The sequence below is a fragment of the Hypomesus transpacificus genome, chromosome 14 (genome assembly GCF_021917145.1).
Source record: "Hypomesus transpacificus isolate Combined female chromosome 14, fHypTra1, whole genome shotgun sequence".
Lineage (NCBI taxonomy): Eukaryota > Metazoa > Chordata > Actinopteri > Osmeriformes > Osmeridae > Hypomesus > Hypomesus transpacificus.
This window is the reverse complement of record NC_061073.1, coordinates 1,929,204-1,952,453: the sequence shown is the minus strand read 5'-3', so window position 1 is coordinate 1,952,453 and position 23,250 is coordinate 1,929,204. Positions and strand designations below refer to the sequence as shown.

General features: G+C 48.8%; 1 protein-coding gene across 3 annotated transcripts in view; it reads right to left on the bottom strand.

Annotated features, from left to right (window-relative positions):
- The window catches only part of LOC124477289 (transcriptional enhancer factor TEF-1-like), a 33,414-nt gene that overhangs the window by 7,583 nt on the left and 2,581 nt on the right, over positions 1-23,250 (bottom strand). Inside the window, exons 2-6 of one of the 3 annotated variants that reach the window (XM_047035004.1) lie at positions 14,527-15,047; positions 2,924-2,988; positions 2,410-2,472; positions 1,955-1,966; positions 871-1,005 (exon numbers count right to left, since the gene is read on the bottom strand). In XM_047035004.1, coding sequence (XP_046890960.1) covers positions 871-1,005; positions 1,955-1,966; positions 2,410-2,472; positions 2,924-2,988; positions 14,527-14,731 — 480 coding nt within the window. In that variant the 5' untranslated portion in view covers positions 14,732-15,047. Of the gene's footprint in view, positions 1-870; positions 1,006-1,203; positions 1,898-1,954; positions 1,967-2,409; positions 2,473-2,923; positions 2,989-14,526; positions 15,048-23,250 lie in introns of those variants that run through there. The other 2 variants (XM_047035005.1, XM_047035003.1) reach the window with 2 other exon arrangements.

Sequence of the window (23,250 nt, the reverse complement as noted above, 5' to 3'; positions counted from 1 at the left end):
CTATCCTAAGTCCTGATGTGGTGGTTTCAAAGCTTCATTTCGACATGAGTAAAAATAAGCTTGGACAAGCTCTTCAGTCGTGAGCATGTAGCAGTACATGTCTGCTCATCTGTCCTGCAAATCTGTCTTTTCTCTGTATGCTGTGTTTAATATCCTGTCGTACTACTGTCTCACAACAGACTGCACCCACAAAATGGTTTGATATCGCACTTCTGATTATGCTATCATCTATTAATCCTGCAACTATGCAATATTGTTTTTGAGACGTTTTTGCTGGACTGTAGTTGCAATATTTTTATTGTTCATCATGCCTGGTTGGTAAGATGTGGTTACTTCGCACTGTGCCTGGTAAATCCAGACTGTTCCTTGACTCTGTCTGACCACAGAAACACTGTTAGAACTATGCACTTCTGATCCTCACATTTTTTGTTGGAACTTATTATGAGTGTGTGTGTATCAATTTGTGTGAGTGTGTATGTCTCTAAGTGTATCTGTCTCTGTGTGTGTGTGTGTCTGTGTGTGTCTGTCTGTCTCTGTGTGTATGTGTCTGTGTGTGTTGGTCTGTCTGTCTGTGTCTGTCTGTGTGTGTGTGTGTGTGGTTCTGTGTGTGTGTGTGTGGGTCTGTGTGTGTGTGTCTGTCTGTGTGTGTGTGTGGTTCTGTGTGTGTGTGTGTGGGTCTGTGTGTGTGTGTGAGTGTGTGTGTGTGGGTCTGTGTGGGTCTGTGTGTGTGTGTGTGTGTGTGTGTGAGTGTGTGTGGGTCTGTGTGTGTGTGTGTGTGTGTGAGTGTTTGTGGGTCTGTGTGTGTGTCTGTGTGTGTGTGTGTGAGTGTGTGCGTGGGTCTGTGTGTGTGGGTCTGTGTGTGTGTCTCACCCCTGCTGCCCCAGGGAAGCTGGGTCTGGGTAGCCCAGGAAGGCCCAGCTTGCTGTGGATGGCCGTGGCCGAGACGATCTGGGCCGAGGACATGGAGGCCATGCTCTGGAGCGCCTTGTCCTTCACGTTCTGGTCCTGGACAACCACAACAACATCGGCGTCAACAACAACGAGCCGCGGGCAAACGAGCACACGCTTCTGCGGCAGGTCGCAGTCCCACGCATTCACGTGCCTACAAGCAGGTTGCCAAACCATGTAATTGATTGTTATCAGGCCTCCAAAAACAACACAGGTTGGAGGACGTTCCACCGCGAGGGAGGGTCCGTTTCGTACCCAAACTGGGCTCACATGCTGCTCCTGCTCGGAAACAGCAACCTCTGCCTCTCCTCTTGATACTTCAGCGGCGGACCTTGCTTCTGTGTGTTTGCACGTGTGTGTGTTTGTTTTTGTTTGTGTGTGTGTGTGTGTACATTGCCAATGCTCTCTGCCCTTTTGAGGGCAGGTTTGAGGGCAGGTCACAGGTTGGTTTCTATGAGAACACAGGACATTTCCATCCAGAGAGGGGGGACGAGATGCTGTCACCACGGGAACAGGAAGCAGGAAGTGAAACAGGGGCATGACCAAGCACGACTCCCTGAGACAACTTGACAACCATCTCAACCATAACCAATCCCAGTAGGGCATCCATGTCAATTCGAATATGTTCATGAGGAAAGTCAAGATGAATGCACAGGCTCCGCGGCGGATGAAGCAGGGGAGGGCTGAGGTCGAGGAAGGCCCAGGCTAAGTGGCTTCAAGCAGCAGCATGAGAGGGCTGGCTGGCTGACAGACAGACACAGCAGCAGCAGCAGCCGGGAGCCGCGGTACGAACTGCAGAGGAGAACCTGTCTGTCTGACACACGGACAGGCAGACACACAGGCAGGCAGATAGGTGCATTGACACACGGAACGATAGACAGACAGACAGGTATGCAAGCGGACACACAGGTAGACAGACAGGTAAGTAGGCAGACAGACAGGTAGACAGACAGGGCAGAAGCCTAGGGGGGGAGGGGTTCTAAATGAGGTCAGGGTAACTACTCACCATCCTGGTGACCTGCACACACACACACAGAGAGAGAGAGACAGAGAGAGAGAGAGGGGAGGGTGGAGTTATAAGACCCCAGTAGAACACATAGGACCACAATAGAGATAAACACACAGAGAGACCCTGCCAGTCAATTAGCATTCCTCAGACTGGAAGACTGGGCACTCTTTTGTTAGTTACAGGAAGTAATTATGCCTGGAGGGGGGAGGTTGGGGGGATGAGCGGACCGAGCCAATAAGAATTCACGGATGTTGGTAATTAGGAGCCTGGGATACAGGAGTCACTGCGTCAGGCATCCTATCCGTCACCACGGCAACCCAAACCAGGAAGGTACGGGTACACGCAGGCTGGGTAGTCTTTACCCATAATCCAACTGTCCACTACTGGTCATGTTGCTACGGTAGCTGGGCTCGACGGAGCCCCGGGCTGTGTTCCTGCACACGCAGTCTCACCTTCAGTTTGGAGTGGAACTCCCTGGATTTCCTCCGGGCTAAAACCTGGATATGACTGGAGACCTGTTGGAGAGGGGGGAGGGGACACAAGAGAGAGAGAGGAGGAGGAGGGGAGGAGAGGGGGGAGAGGAAAACAAACAGTCTGTAACCATGACGATGAAAAGACTCCCCTTAACGGTGGCAAACAAACAAAACGCACACTACACACACCACACACACATCCCTTGAATATCCACTTCTCTTCCTGGCTGTATAAACCAGGGAGTAGAGAGAGAGCACCTGCAGTGTGGGGACATAGTAGTGCTGCCATGACTCCTAGATCCCTCCTAAATCACCCTTAAATCCCTCCTAGATCCCTCCGAGATAACTCCTAGATCCCTACTGGACTGCACTTCTAGATCCCTCCTAGATCTCTCCTAAACTCCAGGATGTCTGTGTAAAAGGGGTTAGGGGTTAGGGGCTAGGGGTTAGTGGCTAGGGGCTAGGGGTTAGGGGCTAGGGACTTCTGCCTCACCTGCTTTCTCGTCCTGGTCTTTCCTGTTCGGAGCTTAATGTATCTTGCTATTAACTCGTTGCGACCTGCAAGAGAAGAAACAGTGGATTACTGTTATAACATGTGAACTATTCAATGTTCACGATAGGTACAATTGCGTAGTTTCCGGCGTAAATATGCAAACTTTAGCATACAGACATGGAATGTTCTTCTTGGTTAAAACAGGTTTGTGCGAGTGCATGTGAGTATGTGTGTGTGTGTGTGTGTTAGTATGTGTGTGTGTGTTAGTATGTGTGTGTGCCCTTCCTTTACAGGGTGCCATTTTGTTAAGTGGTGTCTGAAACATCCTCTGACCTCGTCTGAGGAAACAGCATCTGGGGTTCTCCAGCCCACTGACACCCCTGACCCCCGCGACCCCCCCAGCCGGGCTCTGCAGCCCCCGGCCTGCACTGTAATCTGCAGGCCTCCCGCCCCCTCCCCTCCCCGCTCCCAGTCACTCACACACTGTGTACACATCACACCACAATACAGGCATTCAGGCAGACGCCTCTCTGCCCGATCAAAGGCCCGCAGACTACCAGCTGTAAGCATGTGCTTACTGCTGAATTATTCATTCATTTCACCAGATTGAAAACACGCTCAGCAGGACTTGGCAGGCGTGTTGAACAAGGGAGGGAAGGAGGGAAGGAGGGAAGGAGAGAGGAAGAGTGAGGGAAAAGAGAGAGGGGGAGCGAGGGAGAGAGTGGGATAAATGGAGTGAGCGATAAAGATTTTGAGGGGGAAGACAGAGAGAGAGAGAGAGAGAGAGAGACAGAGACAGAGAGAGAGAGAGGAAAAAAGAAAGTAAAGTGGAAAAGAAAAGAGGGGTTGTTGTTAAACTATTAATTAACATGTAAGTTTTAAAGTTTTAATCAAAATTTAGTTTTTAAAGTTTTAATTTAACAGACGATTTAGCAATCCACCAGTCCCCACGTCGCACCACCCTCTGAACGCCTAACACACCTTCAAACACAAACACACACCTCCAACAATGCTGGGAACTGGGATGCGCAAAAGGTGAACTTTGACTTGTTGTTCTGCTCTCACAGACATGCTACAACGGTTAGACAGGAACAGGGACCTCTGGTATGAACATGAGAAGGTTCTGGACAGTGGAGTGATGTCTGTTTATCAGACGATAGGAGCTCAGGTCTTTGGCATTTAGTAGTTGGTGTGTCGAGGAGGGTTTTCTGAGTTAGATTGAATATTCTGCCCCTTATCCAGTATCTGTCGCTTTTCATCTGCGGCAGACTGAGGGGCATGGAGCAGGCCCAGCGCACTGATCCACTGTGACCTGTTTAGAACCAGTCAGAACCGGTTACGACTTGTTCTGCACCAGTTACAACCGGTCATGACCTGCGGAGACCGAGGGACAGGCCCGTCGTTAATCACTCGTCTTCATACAGATTTGACAGTGACGAAGAATGAGTTGAGTAGATACAGTTTATGTTCCACCTGGAGATCCCCTCGATCCCTCCACTCCTCCATCTCTCCATGTCCATCATTCTATATGCTAATTTCATGCTAATGTCCATCATGCTAAATGACTAAATGACTAGATATGCCACCGTCTCTTATCCCTCCATCTCTGTATCTCTGACCAGCATGTTCACATTAATCCTCCACGCTCCTCTCCAGCCAGGACACAATATACCGGGCCTTAGGCTAGCCTTATAGTACAGAGAGAGAGAGAGAGAGAGAGAGAGAGAGAGAGAGAGGGAGAGAGAGAAATAGAGAGAGAGAGGGGAGGAAGTGTGTGTGTGTGAGTGAGAGAGAATGAGAGAGAGGTAGAGAGAGACAGAGCGCGAGAGAGAGAGAGAGAAAGAGAGAGAGAGAGAGAGAGAGAGGGGAGGAAGTGTGTGTGTGTGTGAGAGAGAGAGGTAGAGAGAGACAGAGCGCGCGAGAGAGAGAGAGACAGAGCGCGAGAGAGAGAGAGAGCGTGTGTGTGTGTGTGTGTGTGTGTGTGTGTGCAGGGCCCTCCTCCCAGTGAAAGGCTCCATATTGTGTCCAGGGTCTTTGTGATGCTAATGTGAGCCTGGGACCCTGCAGTCCTCCATCATGGCTGCAGGGACAGCCAGCCTATTGTCCAGAGGATCAGGGTCTTTCCTCCTCCTCACACACACACACACACACACACGTGAGCAAGCCAACACACGCCCACACACAAACCTGCATGCTAGCACATACACACATCACACTTGAACTACAACGTTACATTCACCCCCACACACACACACACGCATCTACGCACACACACTCGCACAGAGGTCCTTAACGTATGATAGGAATAATTTTCTAATGACAACACACTCCCAGGCCCAACAAACGGACCGACGACTTAACCATTATCAAAAGCACCGTTACCTCCTCCGGCCAAGGTTAGAGCACATACATCTGCTGTGTGTGTGTGTGTGCATCTATGTGTGTGTGTGTGCGTCTGTGTGTGTACAGTGTGCTGAACACTGTGGTGTAAAGTACCACTGGTGTTTTCAACCTGCTGTAGACCGTCTCTAAACCCCTGTGACAGCACATAGATTTAATTGCCCCTGTGTGTGTGTGTGTGCCCGCGCGTGTGTCCGACCAGATGGTGCAGGCTGACCAATCCCACGGCAGGGAGATACAGGGCTTATAGTGATATGATCGCCTGCTTTATGCAGGCACTGAGTTCAGCCTTCATCACTCCCCCAAAGACAGCCATTCACACACACACGTGTACACACACACACACACACACTTGGCTATGGAGGCTGACATCTGACTGCAGTCGACCAGCTGGCCATTCTAGGAGGCTTAACGGTACATTATGACATCCCCCCTCTCCTCATCTCCCCAGCCCCCTCACCCCAGGCCCATGAAAAGGCCCAGAGAGAGACCTCAAGGCCAAAGTCAGATGGCCAGAAACCGTGACGTGACGAGAGCTCCCCTTCTTATCGACGGACCAATGAAAAAACACACGGGAGCACTTCCTCGTCCAGCAGCCAATCCGAACACGACAAGCTGCCCTCTCTCTCTTTCGCTCTCTGTTCTTCTCTGTCTTTCTCTCCCTCGGTCTACCCTCTGTATGTCTCTCTCTCTCTTTGTCCCCCCCTCTCTCTCTTATTCTCTCATTTTGTTTCTCTCTCTCCCTGTTTCTCACTCTCCATTTCTCTCTCGCTTTCTTCGTTGCTCGCTCTCCCTCTCGTTCTCTTTTTCCCTCTCTCCCTCTTTTCATATCTGACATCTGGAGAATGGCGATCTGGAAGAAAGCCAAACCCTCCAGATCCTAAAACATGTGATTATTACATGCAATGGCTTTCAGATGTTTGTAAACGGCACCAGGCCACTACAGCCGGTCCGCCATTCCAGACCACATGGGTTTAGAAGCCAAACCTTGGTGTAGCCTGGCAATCGTGTAGTGTTTGTATTTCCATAAGAATAAATGAAATCCATTTGTATTTTTTGTTGTTGCCCTTTTTACAACTAATGTCACAGAGCGTTTCACAGCTGCCCATATTGTAAATCGGCACCCTTATTAGCTATGCTTCCTAATAGGTTTGTGTGTGTGTGTGAGTGTGTGTGTGTGTGTGTGCAAAGCAGAGGAGCTGGAAACATCACAGTGACATGCTGGAGTTCACACATGGAGAATATAGAACCAACCTCAGGTGACTGCAGCTACAGCTTAATCATAGCCTCACCGCCTCTCCAGTCTCCTGTCTCCACAGCTTCACGGCCTCTAAAACCTCCGGTTTGATATACAGTGCCCTCCAAAAGTATTGGAACAGTGAGGCCAATTCCTTTATTTTTGCTGTAGACTGAAAACATTTGGGCTTGACATCAAACGATGAATGTGAAACCAGAGATCAACGTTTCAGCTTTTATTTCCAGGTATTTACATCAGGATCTGATGCACAAATTAGAAAATATCACCTTTTTGTTCGAACCCACCCATTTGTCACGTGAGCAAAAGTATTGGAACATGTGACTGACAGGTGTGTTTTGTTGCCCAGGTGTGTCCTATTACATACATTATTCAATCAATAAATACCACTGAATGTCTACACTCAGGTTCAGATTGGGTAAGATAGGTTTTGTCTATGCAGACTGTATTCAGAGGTGAAAACAACATGAAAACCAGAGCGCTGTCTTTGGGTGAAAAACAAGCAATTGTGAGTCTTAGAGAAGATGGAAAATCAATCAGAGCCATTGCAGAAACATTGGCCATAGCCAGTACAAACATTTGGAATGTCCTGAAGAAGAAGAAAACTACTGGTGTACTAAGTAACAGACGTCGAACAGGTAGACCAAGGAAAACATCAGCAGTTGATGACAGAAACATTGTAAGAGCTGTAAAGAAAGGCCCTAAAACAACTGTTAGTGAGATCAGCAACAACCTCCAGATGGCAGGAGTGAAGGTATCACTATCTACTGTTCGCAGAAGACTTCATGAACAAAAGTACAAGGGCTACACCAGAAGATGCAAACCACTCATTAGCAAGAAGAATAGGAAGGCCAGGCTGGAATTTGCCAAAAAGTACAGAGATGAACCTCAAAAATTCTGGGACAAAGTTTTATGGACTGATGAGACAAAGATTAACTTTTACCAAAGTGATGGAAAGGCTAAAGTTTGGAGAAAGAAAGGAACTGCTCATGATCCCAAACACACAAGCTCATCTGTGAAACACGGTGGAGGTAATGTCATGGCTTGGGCTTGCATGGCTTCTTCTGGGACGGGCTCATTAATCTTCATTGAGGATGTAACACATGATGGCAGCAGCAAAATGAACTCGGAAGTCTACAGAAACATTTTGTCTGCCAATTTAAGGAAAGATGCAACCAAACTGATTGGCAGAGCCTTCATCATGCAGCAAGATAACGACCCAAAACACACTACCAAAACAACAAAGGAGTTCATCAGGGGCAAGAAATGGAAGGTATTAGACTGGCCAAGTCAATCTCCAGACTTAAACCCTATAGAGCATGCATTTTACCTGCTTAAGAGGAGACTGAAGGGAGGAACCCCACAAAACAAACAACAACTGAAAGAGGCTGCAGTGAAAGCCTGGGAAAGCATCAAAAAGGAAGAATGCAAAAGTTTGGTGACGTCAATGGGTCACAGACTTGCTGCAGTTATTGAAAGCAAAGGATTTGCAACTAAATATTAAGTCTTATTCACTTAAATATGTTTTAAGTATATCTGTTCCAATACTTTTGATCACATGACAAATGGGTGGATTCAAACAAAATGTGAGATTTTCTTAGTTGTGCATCAGATCCTGATGTAAATACCTGGAAATAAAAGCTGAAACGTTGATCTCTGGTCTCACGTTCATTATTTGATGTCAAGCCCAAATGTTTTCAGTCTACAGCAAAAATAAAGGAATTCGCCTCACTGTTCCAATACTTTTGGAGGGCACTGTATTTCCCTTCTGCCTCCTGTTTTAGAGGCTGAGCCCCCACAACACCACAAGCCTTTTGTCTCAGCTTTTTCATTGACATTACATTTATGCATTTAGCAGACGCTTTTATCCAAAGCGACTTCCCAAAGAGAGCTTTACAAAAGTGCATAGGTCACTGATCATAACAACGAGATTGCCCCAAACATTACGGGTGGCCAAAACGTGAAGCATACATTGTGAAAACGAAATAAGTCCCAAAGGGAAGAACCATAAGAGCATGTCGTTGAACAAATTACAATTTCACAACATGAACCTCAAAAATTGCAAAGGTTTAGCTGTGGACAAAGGCAAGCAACCACGAGGTCAGTATGTGGACTCTACTACCAGGTTGTTACCTTCACAGCCTCCATACTCCCCATTGGCCACCCTAAGCCTGTAGGCTCCCCACACCCTTAGAAAGTGACCTGTTTGTTTCCCTTGGCGCTTGACTGGGCAGAAGCTGACAAGATTCTCACATCTCATCAACATATACTGTATTAATATAGATACACACGATGCAGAAATGTTTAGTGGCCTTTCATAGCAGTGACGTTGTGTCAGCAAGCACCGGCATGCCCTGCTCAAACACCTAACCCACAGGAGGTTTCCCTTTCTCTTCCTCCCCTCTCCCCCAATTCTCTCTCTACTTCTCTCCTCCTTCTCTCTCTCTCTCTCTCTCCTCCCCTCCCTCCCTCCCTCCCTCCCTCCCTCTCTCTCTCTCTCTCTCTCTCTCTCTCTCTCTCTCCCTCTCTCCCTCCCTCCCTCCCTCCCTCCCTCCCTCCCTCCCTCCCTCTCTCTCTCTCTCTCTCTCTCTCCTCTCTCTCTCTCTCTCTCTCTCTCTCTCTCTCTCACTCTCTCCCTCCCCCTCTCTTTCTCCCCTAATTCCCCCCCTCCCTTCTCTCTCCTTCCATTTTAAGGCATGGTGTTAGCCGAGTCGTCGATGAGATAATCCTCCGCACAAAACGTTTCCTGCCCTCTTAAGAGAGGAGCTCTTCCAGGCTTCCTGCCGTCCCGGCAACCTTCAACAGCCTTCAGACGCTCGGCTAGGAGGGAGCTAAGCTATCTGCCAACGGCGCTCTCTCTACCGACGTCCCTGCTCCTCTCAGAATCCACCCTCAGAACCAACCGTCAAACTCTCTTTCCCCCAGTACACTCCTCGGCTGCTTCCAGACTCTTCTCGGTCACCTGCTTCTGCTGTCGGACAACACAGGGCCTGAGGAGCAACTGTCCTTTCACAGGAAGCAGAGTAAACCGGCGGTTCCCCCCCCCCCCCCCCCCCCCCAGAAAAAAACTCAGCTGTCTTTAGCAAGCGTGTATCCTAAACAGCAAGTATGAAAAGAACCCTTTGTTCACCATCCTGACACAGACAGAGGGGAACTTCCTGTTCTGAGTGACGAGACTTCCTCTCGGCAAAGGTAAACACACGGCGGGAGAGAAGACAACCAGTGTCGTGTGATAGAGAACGTGCATCTTTGTTTCACTAGTATGTATGACCTTCCTAGTAAACTCTGGTGGGTGTAACACATTCATTCGACAGACCCTTTAATCCAAACAAACAGTACAGGGGGGGTTTTGAACCTGCGACCTCTTGATCAGCAGTCAAATGCTCTAGACGCTGAGCTCCCCATTTGCACCTATGTCGTACTGTGAGGACGTGGACTCGGGAGGAAGGGTTTGTGAGTCGAATGTGTGTCGTGGTGCTTGCTAGCCTCAGGGAAACCCCAGAATGACTCCGACCTCTGACCCCTGTTCCCTTCCCAGCATGCTTTGAGACAGCCCGGAGGGTAATGGTGGCAGGCCGTCTCTAACAGACACAGTATGCCTCAAATATCCATCACTCTGTTAGTCCTGTGTTTCAGTTACACTCAAACACAGAGGATACCAGAGGGAGAGAGAGAGAGAGAGAGAGAGAGAGAGAGAGAGAGAGAGAGAGAGAGAGAGAGAGACAGAGAGAGAGAGAGAGAGAGAGAGAGAGAGAGAGAGAGAGAGGGAGATAGATAGATAGATAGAGAAGCAGAGAGAGTGAGGAGAAACAGGGAGGCACAGAGATAGAGAGCGAGAGAGAGAGAGGGAGCGAGAGAGACTGAGAGAGGGAGCGAGAGAGACGAGCTCTGCTTCACTAAGGAGGAAAACAGACATTGTTTACAAGCTGTGGGCCATCGCCATGGTGACAGTTGCAATTAGCGGCATTGAGAGGAGGGAGACGAGGGCCGGGGGAGCACTCCAGTTGCTCCTACGGTCCCTCCGTCCTCCATGCCTTTACTCCCTGCCATTCCTCCCCCGCCTCCGTCCTTTCCTCACCTCCGTCTCTCCCTTTCTGCCCCGTTTGCTCCCCCCCGCCGTCCCTCGTACGCTCCCACTGGCGATCCATCCCTCGCTCCGTCGTCCCTGGTAACCAGATTCATCTCTGATTCCCCACCTTGCTCCATCCATCTTTCTCTCCCTCCGTCCTCCCCTCCTATTTCCCCTCCCTCCCTCCTGCCAACAAACATGTCGTGAGAACACAGCCTCTGTGTCCTAATCTCGATGCAGCCGGGCGGACATCAAATTAAGTTGTTATTGAATCCAGGCTGTCTTTGGTGCCAGCTCCCCCTTTCTCTTTATCTCAGTCTTATTTCTCTCTCTCTCTCCCACCCCCACCTCTCTTTCTTTCTTTCTCTCTTTCTCCCTCTCTCAAATGTTCCTCTCTCTCTCTTTCTCTCTGACTAACAAATGCAAACCTTTGTAGTTATATCAGCCAGTCATCTCTCTTCATCAGACTCAAGCACGTTCTTCATCAGAGTGAAGCACCTCTTTTCCTGCTCCTGGGCGGTGAGACGACTGAGGGAGACGCTGGTCCTCACCGCAGCCTTCTGCAACCACCTCACGGCCTGCCTCACTGCCTCACTAACCACCTCACGGCCTGCCTCACTGCCTCACTAACCACCACACGGCCTGCCTCACTGACCACCCCATGGCCTGCCTCACTAACCACCTCACGGCCTGCCTCACTGCCTCACTAACCACCTCACGGCCTGCCTCACTGCCTCACTAACCACCCCACGGCCTGCCTCACTAACCACCTCACGGCCTGCCTCACTGTCTTAGTAACCACCTCACGGCCTGCCCCACTGCCTCACTAACCACCTCACGGCCTGCCTCACTAACCACCCCATGGCTTGCTTCACTGCCTCACTAACCACCTCACGGCCTGCCTCACTAACCACCCCACGGCCTGCCTCACTAACCACCCCACGGCCTGCCTCACTGCCTCACTAACCACCCCACGGCCTGCCTCACTGCACCACTAACTGAGAGAGCCCACAAGACAATAGAAGAGTCACAATGGACCCAGACCTTTCGTTTGAGTACCATATTAAGCAAATCACCAGAACAGCATTTTTCCATCTACGTAATATTGCCAAAATACGAAAATTCCTCTCAAAGGATGATGCTGAAAAACTAATACATGCTTTTGTTACGTCCCGATTGGACTACTGCAATGTGTTGTTCTCTGGCCTCCCAATTACCTACCTAAAAAACTTACAGCGGGTGCAAAATGCTGCTGCTAGACTGCTAGACTATTGACTAAAACTAGAAAGTTTGATCATATAACATCGACTCTTATCTCTTTACACTGGCTCCCTATCCAAGCCAGAGCTGATTTCAAAGTTCTACTACTAACTTACAAATCTCTGCATGGATTGGCACCACTGTACCTCTCCGGTCTCCTTGCACCCTATTGCCCCGCAAGGACTCTAAGATCTCAAAATGCCGGCTATCTGGTAATACCCAAAGTTAAGAAAAAAACTGCTGGAGGTAGGGCGTTCTCATATAGAGCACCTCTTCTTTGGAACAAATTACCCATCTCAATTAAGGAAGCTTATACTGTCTCGACATTTAAAACTAGATTAAAAACGTTCTTGTTTAGTCAATTCTATGATTGTTAAAGGGAAGTATGTGTGTATTTTCTATGTAAACCTGGGGTGTGTGCTTGCCTATGTGTGTATCACATGTAACTTTTAAATTTTAATTATAGCTTATGTTCACATTGCCCAGCTAGATGTTACAAATAAAGTAAACCTGTTACTGTATATTGTTAGTATTATTATTATTATAGTTCCGTTGCTGTATATTGTTACTGTTATAGTTTTTATTACTAGTTGGAGACAACGGGGGACTGGTTGTTTTCATCCTTATTCGTATAAGTATAACCTACTTTAGAGTTCTTTCCCCTGGAACAGATTTCATGTTCCAACTGAGGGGGGCTGTCGTTGTTTTGGTGTGTGGGGCTGCATCAAATACCCTTTTTGCTCTGTTAAATTGCTGCACTAGTCCACACTTGACCGGTGGGGATCTCATTCTATTATGACTGTAACTGTTAGCTGCTCCTGGCATTCTCTAATCCCTGCTCTCCTCTCTGTCCCCCCCCCACACATTCCCTGTGGTGTGGGGGGTTTGAGCTGTCAGGACCTGCTTGGTCGTCGGTCTGCCAACGCTGAACCAGGTCGTCACCCGGAATCCAGTCTCCATGACGGCCAACAGCGAGTTTCCCGGTCCCATCCAACGTCTATAAAACCGAACAATGGATTTTGGTGTTTCAAAACCCATTGACACTGTATGACTATGTTTAGCTTGTGTTCTGCTCCTCTCTCTTACCAACCGTCTCTGGAGGAGGGGTTCCCTCTCTGAATTGCTCCTCCCAAGTTTTTCGTTGTCTTCCTTGAGGGTTTAGGTTGGTTGAGGGGCAGTTCTATGGGCGCATGTGAAGCCCTCTGTGACATGCTTGCGTGTAAAAAGGGCTATACAAATACATTTGATTTGATTTGATTTGATAGAAAGCTAACCGGGACAGCCCACAAACGCTGAAAAGTTGTTTGGCGTTCGCAGAGAAATCTGGGTTTTTTTGTTTGTTTTTGTGCCAAACGCTAACACCACCTTAACTTAAAACATGTATCATACAAATGTCAACGTTTAAGCCAAGTCACGTTGTTATGGCAACAAAAAGACAAGTCTGCATGTTCTACCATAAAAGGTGTTCTAGTTTGACCGTGCGGCTCCTTGTTCCAGTCAGCAGAGAATGGGTTTCTATAGGTAAACACAGGCAACAGACCAGTAAACCTGACTTTAGCAAGAACAAACACACCCTAACTCTTCACTACATGCATCTCTAGGAACACTGCCAGCATGGGAAGAATATAAAATTTGTATTTTCATTTAATTTATATTTTCATATTTCCTTTTGACCCCTTGATCTACAGTCAAGGGAGTTATTGGCCTACAGTATGTCCAATCATGTCACAGGACCGGTTATTGGTTTATATATAATACTGTCACATAGCTTCTAATCATTCACACTCTGTACCACAGATGACAGGACTTGTCAGCTGCACAAGTCTTATTTGCCCTTTTTACAAGCAATGCCACATAGGGCTTCACATGTGCCCAAAGAGTAGCACCTAAACCCACCAAACTGGACACACCCCTGTTCTCACACCTATCCATTTGTCCGATCGATAAAACTCAAAGGATGGTGGGGTTCAGAGGCTTGGCTCCCGGTCTAGTCTGGTGTTGTTCATAAACCTCCGGACAGGATCCTACCATGGCAACGTCCAGCTGACAGAGTGCTGACGAGACTACACATGTCCTAATGGAAGTCTGGGGGTCTGTCACTTCTCCCTGGCTGTCTGCTGTGTGTCTGACCAAACAGAACCGGTCTGAGAAAGGGAGAGACACAGAGAGTGACAGAGAGCGAGAGACAGAGAGACACAGAAAGAGAGAGAGGGAAGCAGAGACAGAGAGACAGACAGACAGACAGACAGACAGACAGACAGACAGACAGACAGACAGACAGACAGACAGACAGACAGACAGACAGACAGAGAGAGAGAGAGAGAGAGAGAGAGAGAGAGAGAGAGAGAGAGAGAGAGAGAGAGAGAGATGGAGAGAGAGATGGAGAGAGATATGGGATTGAGACAGAAAGATGGAGTGACAGAGAGATATGGAAAGAAACAGACAGAGAGATGTGGAGAGAGACAGAGAGAGAGAGACAGAGAGAGAGATATGGAGAAAGACAGAGAGAGAGAGACAGAGAGAGAGAGATATGGAGAAAGACAGAGGGAGAGACAGACAGAGATGGAGAAACAAAACACACACATCCCCCAGCTGTCTTGCCACAGCTCTTGTACTCACCGTACATCTTGCCTTCGTCAGAGAGGATGATCTTCCTCCGGCCGCAAGGAGGGTAGATGGCCAGTGCCTCCTGGAAGCTCTGCTCGATGTCTGGGCTCCACACGCCCTCCGGGTCCCCATCCACGCCCTTGTCCCCGGATTCACTCAGATGCTCCATGTCCTCCCCAGCACTCTCGCTGCCACTCCAGCTGCTGTGGTGGTCCATGGTGACCTCTCCGGGTTGCTGAGGCTAACGCTAACAGGGTTGATGCTAACTGGGCTAATGCGAACTAGGCTAATGCTAAGATAGCTAATGCTAACCAGGCCAATGCGAACTAGGTTGATGCTAGGAAGGCGAAAACTAACTAGGATAATGCTAACAAAGCCCTAATGCTAACCAAGCTAATGCTAGCAAGGCGACGGGTGCTTGACCAGAGTAGCAAATGCTAACCACAGTAGCAATGCTAACCCAAGTAATGAGGCTTAGAATGGTGGCTGGTCCAAGACCCCGGCCTGGAGCACGGAAGGAGAAGAAGGAGGACCTGGAGAAAGAAAGAAACCACACAGAGTCAGTTGGTTAGTTGCTGTAGGCACAAGGAGCCCAGAAAGGAGAGCAGCTATTGTTTATGCTTCAGCCCCAGGCCTAGCTCTGGCGCTGAGGACTCATTTGGAAACAGGACCCAACACACACACACCCTTTGCTAGAGGATGGAAGCAGAACTAAAGTCCAGACTGCTAGTTGGAGGCAGTATGAAGACCTGGAACTAACCAGGCACCTGGAGCAGACCAGACTTGGAGAAGAACACCACACACACACACACACACACACACAGTTAGTTAGAGAGAGAGAACAGCAGCTGCCTGCAGCATTGCCACATACTGTACAGGCTGTATGGAAATGCTAGCCTGATCTGGCTTACTGTGGACAAACCAGAGCAGGGAGGGAATGAGAAAGAGGAGACAGAGAAAAGGAGAGAGAGAGGCAGAGAGAGAGAGAGAGAGAATCATGTGTTCTTGGCCGGGGAGCTGGCTGGCTGGCGCTGCCTGCTTGTCACTTCTACAGCAGCTCTAAGTTTAACAACAGGAGAACAGGGGGCCAGGCTTTAGACATGGAGATTAGTTAGCTAGCTCCAAGTCCATATTTCTCTACAGCTTAACATGACTGTATCTGAGTGTGTGCGCGTGCACGAGTTTGTATGTGCTCATGTATGAGTGTGTCTCTGTGTGTGTGTGTTTGCGATGGGATTGTTCCTGCCACTTCCGTACACCTGGGGAGAGAGTATGTTATCGAGTAAAACACACAGCGCACAAAGAAGGGACGTGACAAACGGAGAGGGGGGGGAAGAGGAAAGAGAGAGGGGGAGAGAGGTAGAAAGAGAGAGGGAGTGAGAGGTTAAGAGAGGTAGAGAGAGTAAGAGAGGTAGAGAGAGAGAGGCAGAGGAGTTAGAGAAGCAGAGAGGTAGAGAAGGAGAGGGTTATGAGCAGGGCCGTAACTACCATTGAGGACACCGAGGTCGTGTCCTCGGTATTTTTTTCGTATTTCAGTTTTTTTGTGTGCTTAAATCGTGGTATATAAACTCAAAATAAAGTACACGTGAAACTGACTGCAGGACGATGATCTTGGTCTCCCACAAACCGTAACGTGATTTTATACTTGAAGAGCCGAGTAGCTCAAGAGTTTGGACATACGTGCTGCGCGTCATCAACAAAACGTACTGTCGTTATGGTAAACACAAGTCGGACGCTGATGTTACCGCCATAGACCAGAGCCATAGAAAAAGAATTTGCACAATATTTTTCTATGGCTCTGCCATAGACATACCGCTACTGTTAGTGAATAGCCTATGTTAGTTACAGTCACTGGAAGAGGAGCGCAGCAAACTAAACATGTAGGTTAAGAGAAGTTTAAGTGGCAGATGACTGTGAGAAGAAAGATTCATTTTCATGTGGAAATATTTGTATTGCAGCAACGTACTACTCGGATAAGGAAACATCAAATCAAAGTTTGGTTAACTCCGTCAGTACCGGTTGTCAATCAATTTCCACCGGTTGAATCAACATTCATTTTGCGATTGATATGTCATTGATGTGATTGATTGAAAATGAAATTCAGTGGCAATTGGGAAATATCAAACTGACTCGCTATCGCTCGGTCGATACGTTCCAGCCTCAGTTTGTTATTTCCCGGCATGACCGAACGGTCGAGGTTAGTAAGTAGTTTATTATATGGCAATTTTAGATTCTTTTCATTTTGTAAACGAAAATAAATGGTACCTTTAGGCTAATTGTAGCTAGCTCTCAAGTCTTCTCACGGTGTGTTTCATGTGTTGCCAAGCAACTCATTACTTTTTATAGAAAGCTGACAACATGGTTCCGCTAAAATGGCTTTAATTTCATCACAAAATAACGACACAAGTGATTCAAAGAGTCTGGTCTTCATCCTCACTTTCGATGACAAAGCTTTTCAGCATCATCTGGATAGTAAAACTCAGCAGCTGACTTGTCCATATCGCTCATTTTGAAGCTGACGTCAGAGGGCAATACGGATCCGTATTGACCGGCGAGGAGGGCAATACGCGGCTGGGGTGACTACTCATTATCCAATCAGAACGCTCGTACCGTCGTTGCCATATAATAATAATTTTAAAAAAATTGTGGTAACTTGCCCTTACTTCATGAGTCCCATAAAGGTCCTTCAAAAAGCCTCAGAATGCCCCATGTTTGCCTCAAAATTTCAAAAGCTCCACACCGCCCCATATTCAAAAGTCATAATGATGATGTTTTTGCTCCTTAAGACTCAATAAGAGAAAATGGCCATATTTAAATAATGTAATTTAAAAAAATTCCGGGGGAGCATGCCCCCGAACCCGCCTAGAAGTTCTGACTCATGACCTCAGTATTTTTTGGGCCCTGCGTACGGCCCTGGTTATGAGAGAGGGAGAGGAGTTAGAGAGGGAGAGAGAGGTAGAGAGGTAGATAGAGTTAAAGAGAGAAGGAGAGAGAGAGAGAGAGAGAGAGAGAGAGAGAGTGAGAGAGAGTGAGAGCACAAAAGCAAGGGCTGAAGGATTGTGTGAAGGCTTGATGAACAGCTAATCCACCCCAGCTGCTCCCTCGTTGGACAACACACACACACGCACGCACACACACACACACACGCACGCACACACACGCGCACACACGCAAACAGAGAGCTGTGTTCTGACTGCATCGTCAGATGGCAACTATTGTACTATGAACAAAGTGACTGCATAACAAATCACTCATAACTTCATTTCCATCAACAACGACGGAAAACAACGTCTATTTTCCTATATAAGTGCATGACAAGTTATAATTACCTAACCCCTGTGGCTTTGTGGAAATCCACAGCTGCCCCCCCAACCCCCACCCCCATCAAGCAGCAGCCCTCTCCTAAGACAAGACTCTATTCATCCCAGCACACTTTGTTGTACAGCGCTGATCTCAGCATATGCTTCCTCTAGAATATCACGGAGGCGCAATGTGCGTGCGTGTGTTTTTAAGTGTGTGCCTAAGTGTGTGCGTGTGTTTAAAGTGTGTGTGTGCGTGTGTGTTTGTGAATGTCGGTATGTTTAAAGTGTGTGTGCATGGGTGTTTAAGTGTGTGTACGTGAGCATTTGTGTGTGTGTGTGTGTGTGGTTGGGGGATGCTAGTAAAGAATCACCCACAGTGCCTGCATAGCTCTGACTAACTTTGGTTTTGTGTGCTAGCAACGCTGACTCTGCACAACTAACTCGTGGTCCCAGCAGTGCGCGTGTCTATGATTGCATCTGTGCGTGTGCGTGCGTGTGTGTTCGCATTTCTGTGCATGCGTGTGTCTGCGCATGTGTGTGTGCGGATTCCATTCTAACCACTAAATGACTCTGTTTTTTGGCACTCGACCGGAGAGAGAGTCGCAGGGCTGGTGTGGGTAATGGTTTCCAGCAGGAGGATAAAGACTTCTCACAGCTGACCCCTCACTCTCGCCACACACCTAGCTCCACTCGGCGCCTCCACGAGGGCCTCGTGTCTGCCTCTGCTCCCCAGGCCCGGCTGCCCACTCTGGGGCTGCGGAGCAGAGGTGGAGGATGGAGCTCAACCTCTTTCCCGATAAAACCGTGTTTGGATTTATGGTTGTATCCCAATACAACAGCTATTCAGCAGCTGCTAATTACAAAAAAATGCTATTACACAAACTGTTTGGATCGTATGTCAAATGGTGTTTACTGGGGTATTTCTGAACAACTCTGATAGGAGCTTTATGTTCCTAGCATACGGTTGTGCTACATCACACTGTGTGTTTTCACATGCTGGATGTTGTTAGTATCACAGAACAGATTAAGAGTTAATCCTTACAGATTACCAGAAGAGGAGTTGAGGAGTTAGAGATGCACAAACCCGCACTGTCTCCCACACACACACACACACACACACACACACACACACAGTACTGTTAGTAAAACAGTCTGAAAGAAATGTAGATAAAGAGAGTGAGGTAAAGATAAGAGAGAGAGAGGAAGAGAGAGAAAGAGACAGAGAGAGTGACAGAGAGAAAGAGAGAGAGAAAGAGAGAGTGAGAAAGACAGAGAGAGCGAGAGAGGGAGAGAGAGAGAAGGAGAGAGAGAGAGAGAGAGAGAGAGAGGGAGAGAGAGGGAGAGAGAGAGGGAGAACCGTGTCATTTACTCCTCCTCAGATCATCACCAGAACCCCCCCCATATCCCACATGTCATCTGTACAGACGGCCAACTTCTACAGTCTGCACTCAACACTTACTAGGATGGATCACAGACAGACAGACAGACAGACAGACAGACAGGGAGGGAGGGAGGGAGGGAGGGAGGCCGGTGGGCCGTGCAGTGGATGAACCCATCACCATCAAGTCTGGGGTGTTGCACGCCTGCACACAATGTGTGTCATCCGCCCCCCCCGTCCCCCCCCTTCCCCGGAGTACAAGACCTATCCTCCGACCCCACAATGCAAGACAATGTCTCGTCGCTTGGCAACCTGTTCTGCCCCACTGCTTCAGGTCTAACATGCTGGGGAGGGGGGTATTGGGGGTGGAGAGGGAGGGGGTGGGGGGAGAGGAGAGGTAAGGGAGTGGTCAGAGGGGGTAGACGGGGTGGGGAGGGGGAGGTGGCAGGGGGTTAGAAGGAGTAGAGGGGCAGTAGACTGCCGTGATTGGGGCAGTATGTCAGTGGGGCTAGGTGCTGGAGGGGCTGTGTGTGTGTGTGTGAGGGGGGGGAGGGTTGAGGGGGCCCCTGGTGGCAGATGGGAGAGAGAGATTAGTCATGCAACACTCTTCTGTGGTTACTGGCGACTCTCTCTTCATCTGCTTCTACCCCTCCTTCCCCTCCCTCCTGGCTTCTCTCTCTCTCTGCTTGCCCACCCTAGTTCACATCTCTCTCTCTCTCCTTGTTTTTAGTCCTGACCCCCCTTCACAGCTATTACAGGCTGGAGTCTTCTCCCTCCTCCTTGTTGCTGTCTCTGCCTGCCTCAACCCTCTGCCTGCCTGACCCCCTCTCTCCTCTTCCCTCCTCTCTCCCTCCAGTCCTCCATCTCTCCTGGCTACTCTCTCCCTCCTGTCCTCCCTCCAGTGAGGGGACAGACGGCCAAACAAACACAAATTCTGGGATGGGAAGGGATCCATACGCAGGGAGGAAAGGGGGGGAGGAGGGGGGGGGGAGAGCATACCATCCACAGCGAGCAGCTGTCTAACACACACACACACACACACACAGTCTTTTTCTTTTTACCCTATCCTGATTCCTGATGCCAGCCTGTGGGGCCTCCCTCCCCCAGTGTGTGTGTGTGTGTGTGTGTGTGTGTGTGTGTGTGTGTGTGTGTGTGTGTGTGTGTGTGTGTGTGCGAGTGTAAGAGTCTCCAGGCACATAGGGGTATAAGCACCAGCAAAAACAGAAGAGTATGCCAGAACAGCCATGTGTGTTGTAATGAAACGTAATGATGTGTGTTTGTGTGTGTGTGTGTGAGAAAGAAGCATCACCAGGGGTCCTGTTGGTGGCCACACACACACACACACGTATCATGTAAGCGCTGGTGCACTCTCAACTGTTGTTCTCTCTCCAGGATGTCTCCAGGATGGAGGCTGTTTATAGTGGGTCCAAAAACACACACACACACCCCTGGTTTAACCAAGGGCCTTCTCTAAAGCCGACTTTGTCACAGTCAAAAAAGAAACCAGATTTTTTCACTTCACCCTACAACATTGGGGGGGGGGGGGGTTGGTTCGTTAGGGTCAAAAAACGAAGTTCCGCAGAGAAGGGAGATTGCCGTTGGAACGAAAGGGAGAAAACTGGATAGAGTAACAGGGCGGATATCGCTTTTGACGACGTAGTTAAGGCGGCGGGCGTGTGTTGTCAAGGAGGCCGCCTTGACTGTAAAGTGCTGCGGGTGACCCTGCTATGAAGTGAAATGACGGCCACAGTTAGCGACAGATCGATGACACCATTTCAAACTCGCTCCCTCGAAAATAAATGTCGAAATCAACCATAGCTACTTTGTCCTTCCAATATAAAACCAGTCTGGTCCACATACCTGATCCAGAATGCCTGATTATCGACAACAGCATAAACAAGTCTCTCCCTCTTAAGAGTACCTGGATATTAAAGGAGGTCACGTGCTTTCAGACCTTGCTATTCACACTCCTGTTCCTTTATCTGTCTGTTTTTTGTCGTTCCTCATAAAGGGGAGAATTCAATTAGGCCCAGGCTAACAAACCCTTTCAGACTGTTCGGAGAGATTTGTTAACATCTAAATAACAGGTCATAAGCTAGCGAAGAGGGACTTCTGTTTCCCTGTATCTCAGAGTCCTGGGAGCCTGACACTGTGCCTCCCTCTCTCTCTATCTCTCGCTCTCTCTTTCTCTCCCTTTCTCTCTCTCTCCCTCCCTCTCTCTCCTTTCTTCCTCTGTTTCTATATCTGTCTCTTTTTTTCACTTTACCCTCTCTCCTTCTCCCCCCTTTCTCCTTCCCTTTCTCTCCCTCTTTCTCTCTCTCTCTCCCTCTCTCTCGCTCTCTTTCAGAGAGAAAGGCTCGCTGAGTTACTCGCCTGTCTGCTAGTCCACTCGTCTATTTACCGACCGCAGCTCTGCGTCTGGCTTCGACGCAAGTCTTTGTCACGCTGTGAGGTAATTGGAAGAACAAGAAGGCCGGGCTTGTGAAGTGTGTATCTTCACAGGCTGACTTGTGGCTTCGCAGCTTCGCGTAGTAGCAACTGAGCATGTGGATGGTAAATATTCAAGCTTAATATGATATCAACACATTTCCTTCCCAACCAAACCCCGGAACGTACACTCACATACACACACGTGTACACACACACACACGCCTAAATGGGAAATCAATTTTGAGTGCATTAAAGCAAAAAAATCTTGCGAGGGTTTCTAAGCAACAGCTTTCATTTACGGTGGGCTTATTTCTGTCCCGTAAGCCGAAATAATGTTCGAAAAAAGAATTAAGCTAAAATAAAGCACTCAGGCCTGGTTGGAGACTCAGCAATCAGGTGGATACAGCACCAATCGGACTCTCATGCCATGTTTGGAATTTTGACAGTCTTACACGAAACTAAAACCCGATCGCAACATAATTCCTTCATGAATCAGGTGACCAAAAGCTTCTCGTGGGAGATTCTTCAACCTAGACATGCCGCGAGATTTCTCCAGAGGTGTCAGTTTACTGTAACGAAAAAGTCAATACAGCTCCCTTCATCGTCTGGTCCAAGCACATCTGGACCGTGGTGTCTCATGTCACCTGTCAGGTTTCCCGGCCGTTTATGTGTCCAGTCTACTGTGCTCTTCCCTCGCAGTGGAACATACAGCTGAGTCAGACCAGTATTGGCTGTTCTCCTGATACGGTACCCCCCCCCCCCCCCACCCCCCCCCCCCCCCCACCCCCCCCCACCCCCCCAGGAAACAACACCACGAAACCAGGAAATGGAGGCCAGGGGGGGTCAGAGCCACATCAACACACTCTAATAAGTGTGAACCCAGGATCAGTCTGTCGAGTGAGTGTGTGTGATCCCGTCTCGACACCCGGCAAGGAGAGGGGATGGAGGGAAGAATAGAAATCTTCTCTTTCTTTTCCACTTCCCTCTCTTGTGTTCACTCCTCGCCTCGCCTTTATTCAAAAAGCAAAATCAAAAACTCCACCCCTGACCTTCCCAGCCAATGGGAGCTTTCAGAGTGAGGGCGAGAGAGAGAGAGAGAGAGAGAGAGAGAGAGAGAGAGAGAGAGAGAGAGGGAGAGAGAGAGAGAGAGAGGGGGGGGGGGGGGGGGGGAGAGGACAGAGGGAGGGCAAGGCAGACTTTTGTGATTTGGAGTGTGTTCAAAGCATCTTTGACCCCCGTCGCCACAGTTCCAGTGTACAGTCTGAATGATGGTGACCCTCCCTCTCTCAACCCCCCCCCCACCCCCCCCACCCCCCCAGAAGCCAACAGAATAACCTCTCTGATTGTGTTTTACCTCCGCTCGCGTTGAAACTCTTTCAACGCTTTTCCATTCCAGACCCACGACCGAGCCGTTGCAACCAGGGCCTCTCGTGTGTTTACATCTTGACTGCTTTTACTTAACTTTATCTTTTGTTGAAAAAAACATCAGGCAGGAAACACAGAAACGTGACAGTTGAAATGAGTTTTTTTCCCTCTCACAAATGATTGGAGACATTAAATAATATGAATCTTTGCCAGCACCACCGTGCTGCGGTGATCTCTCAGTGTGGGCACCGCTGCACTCTG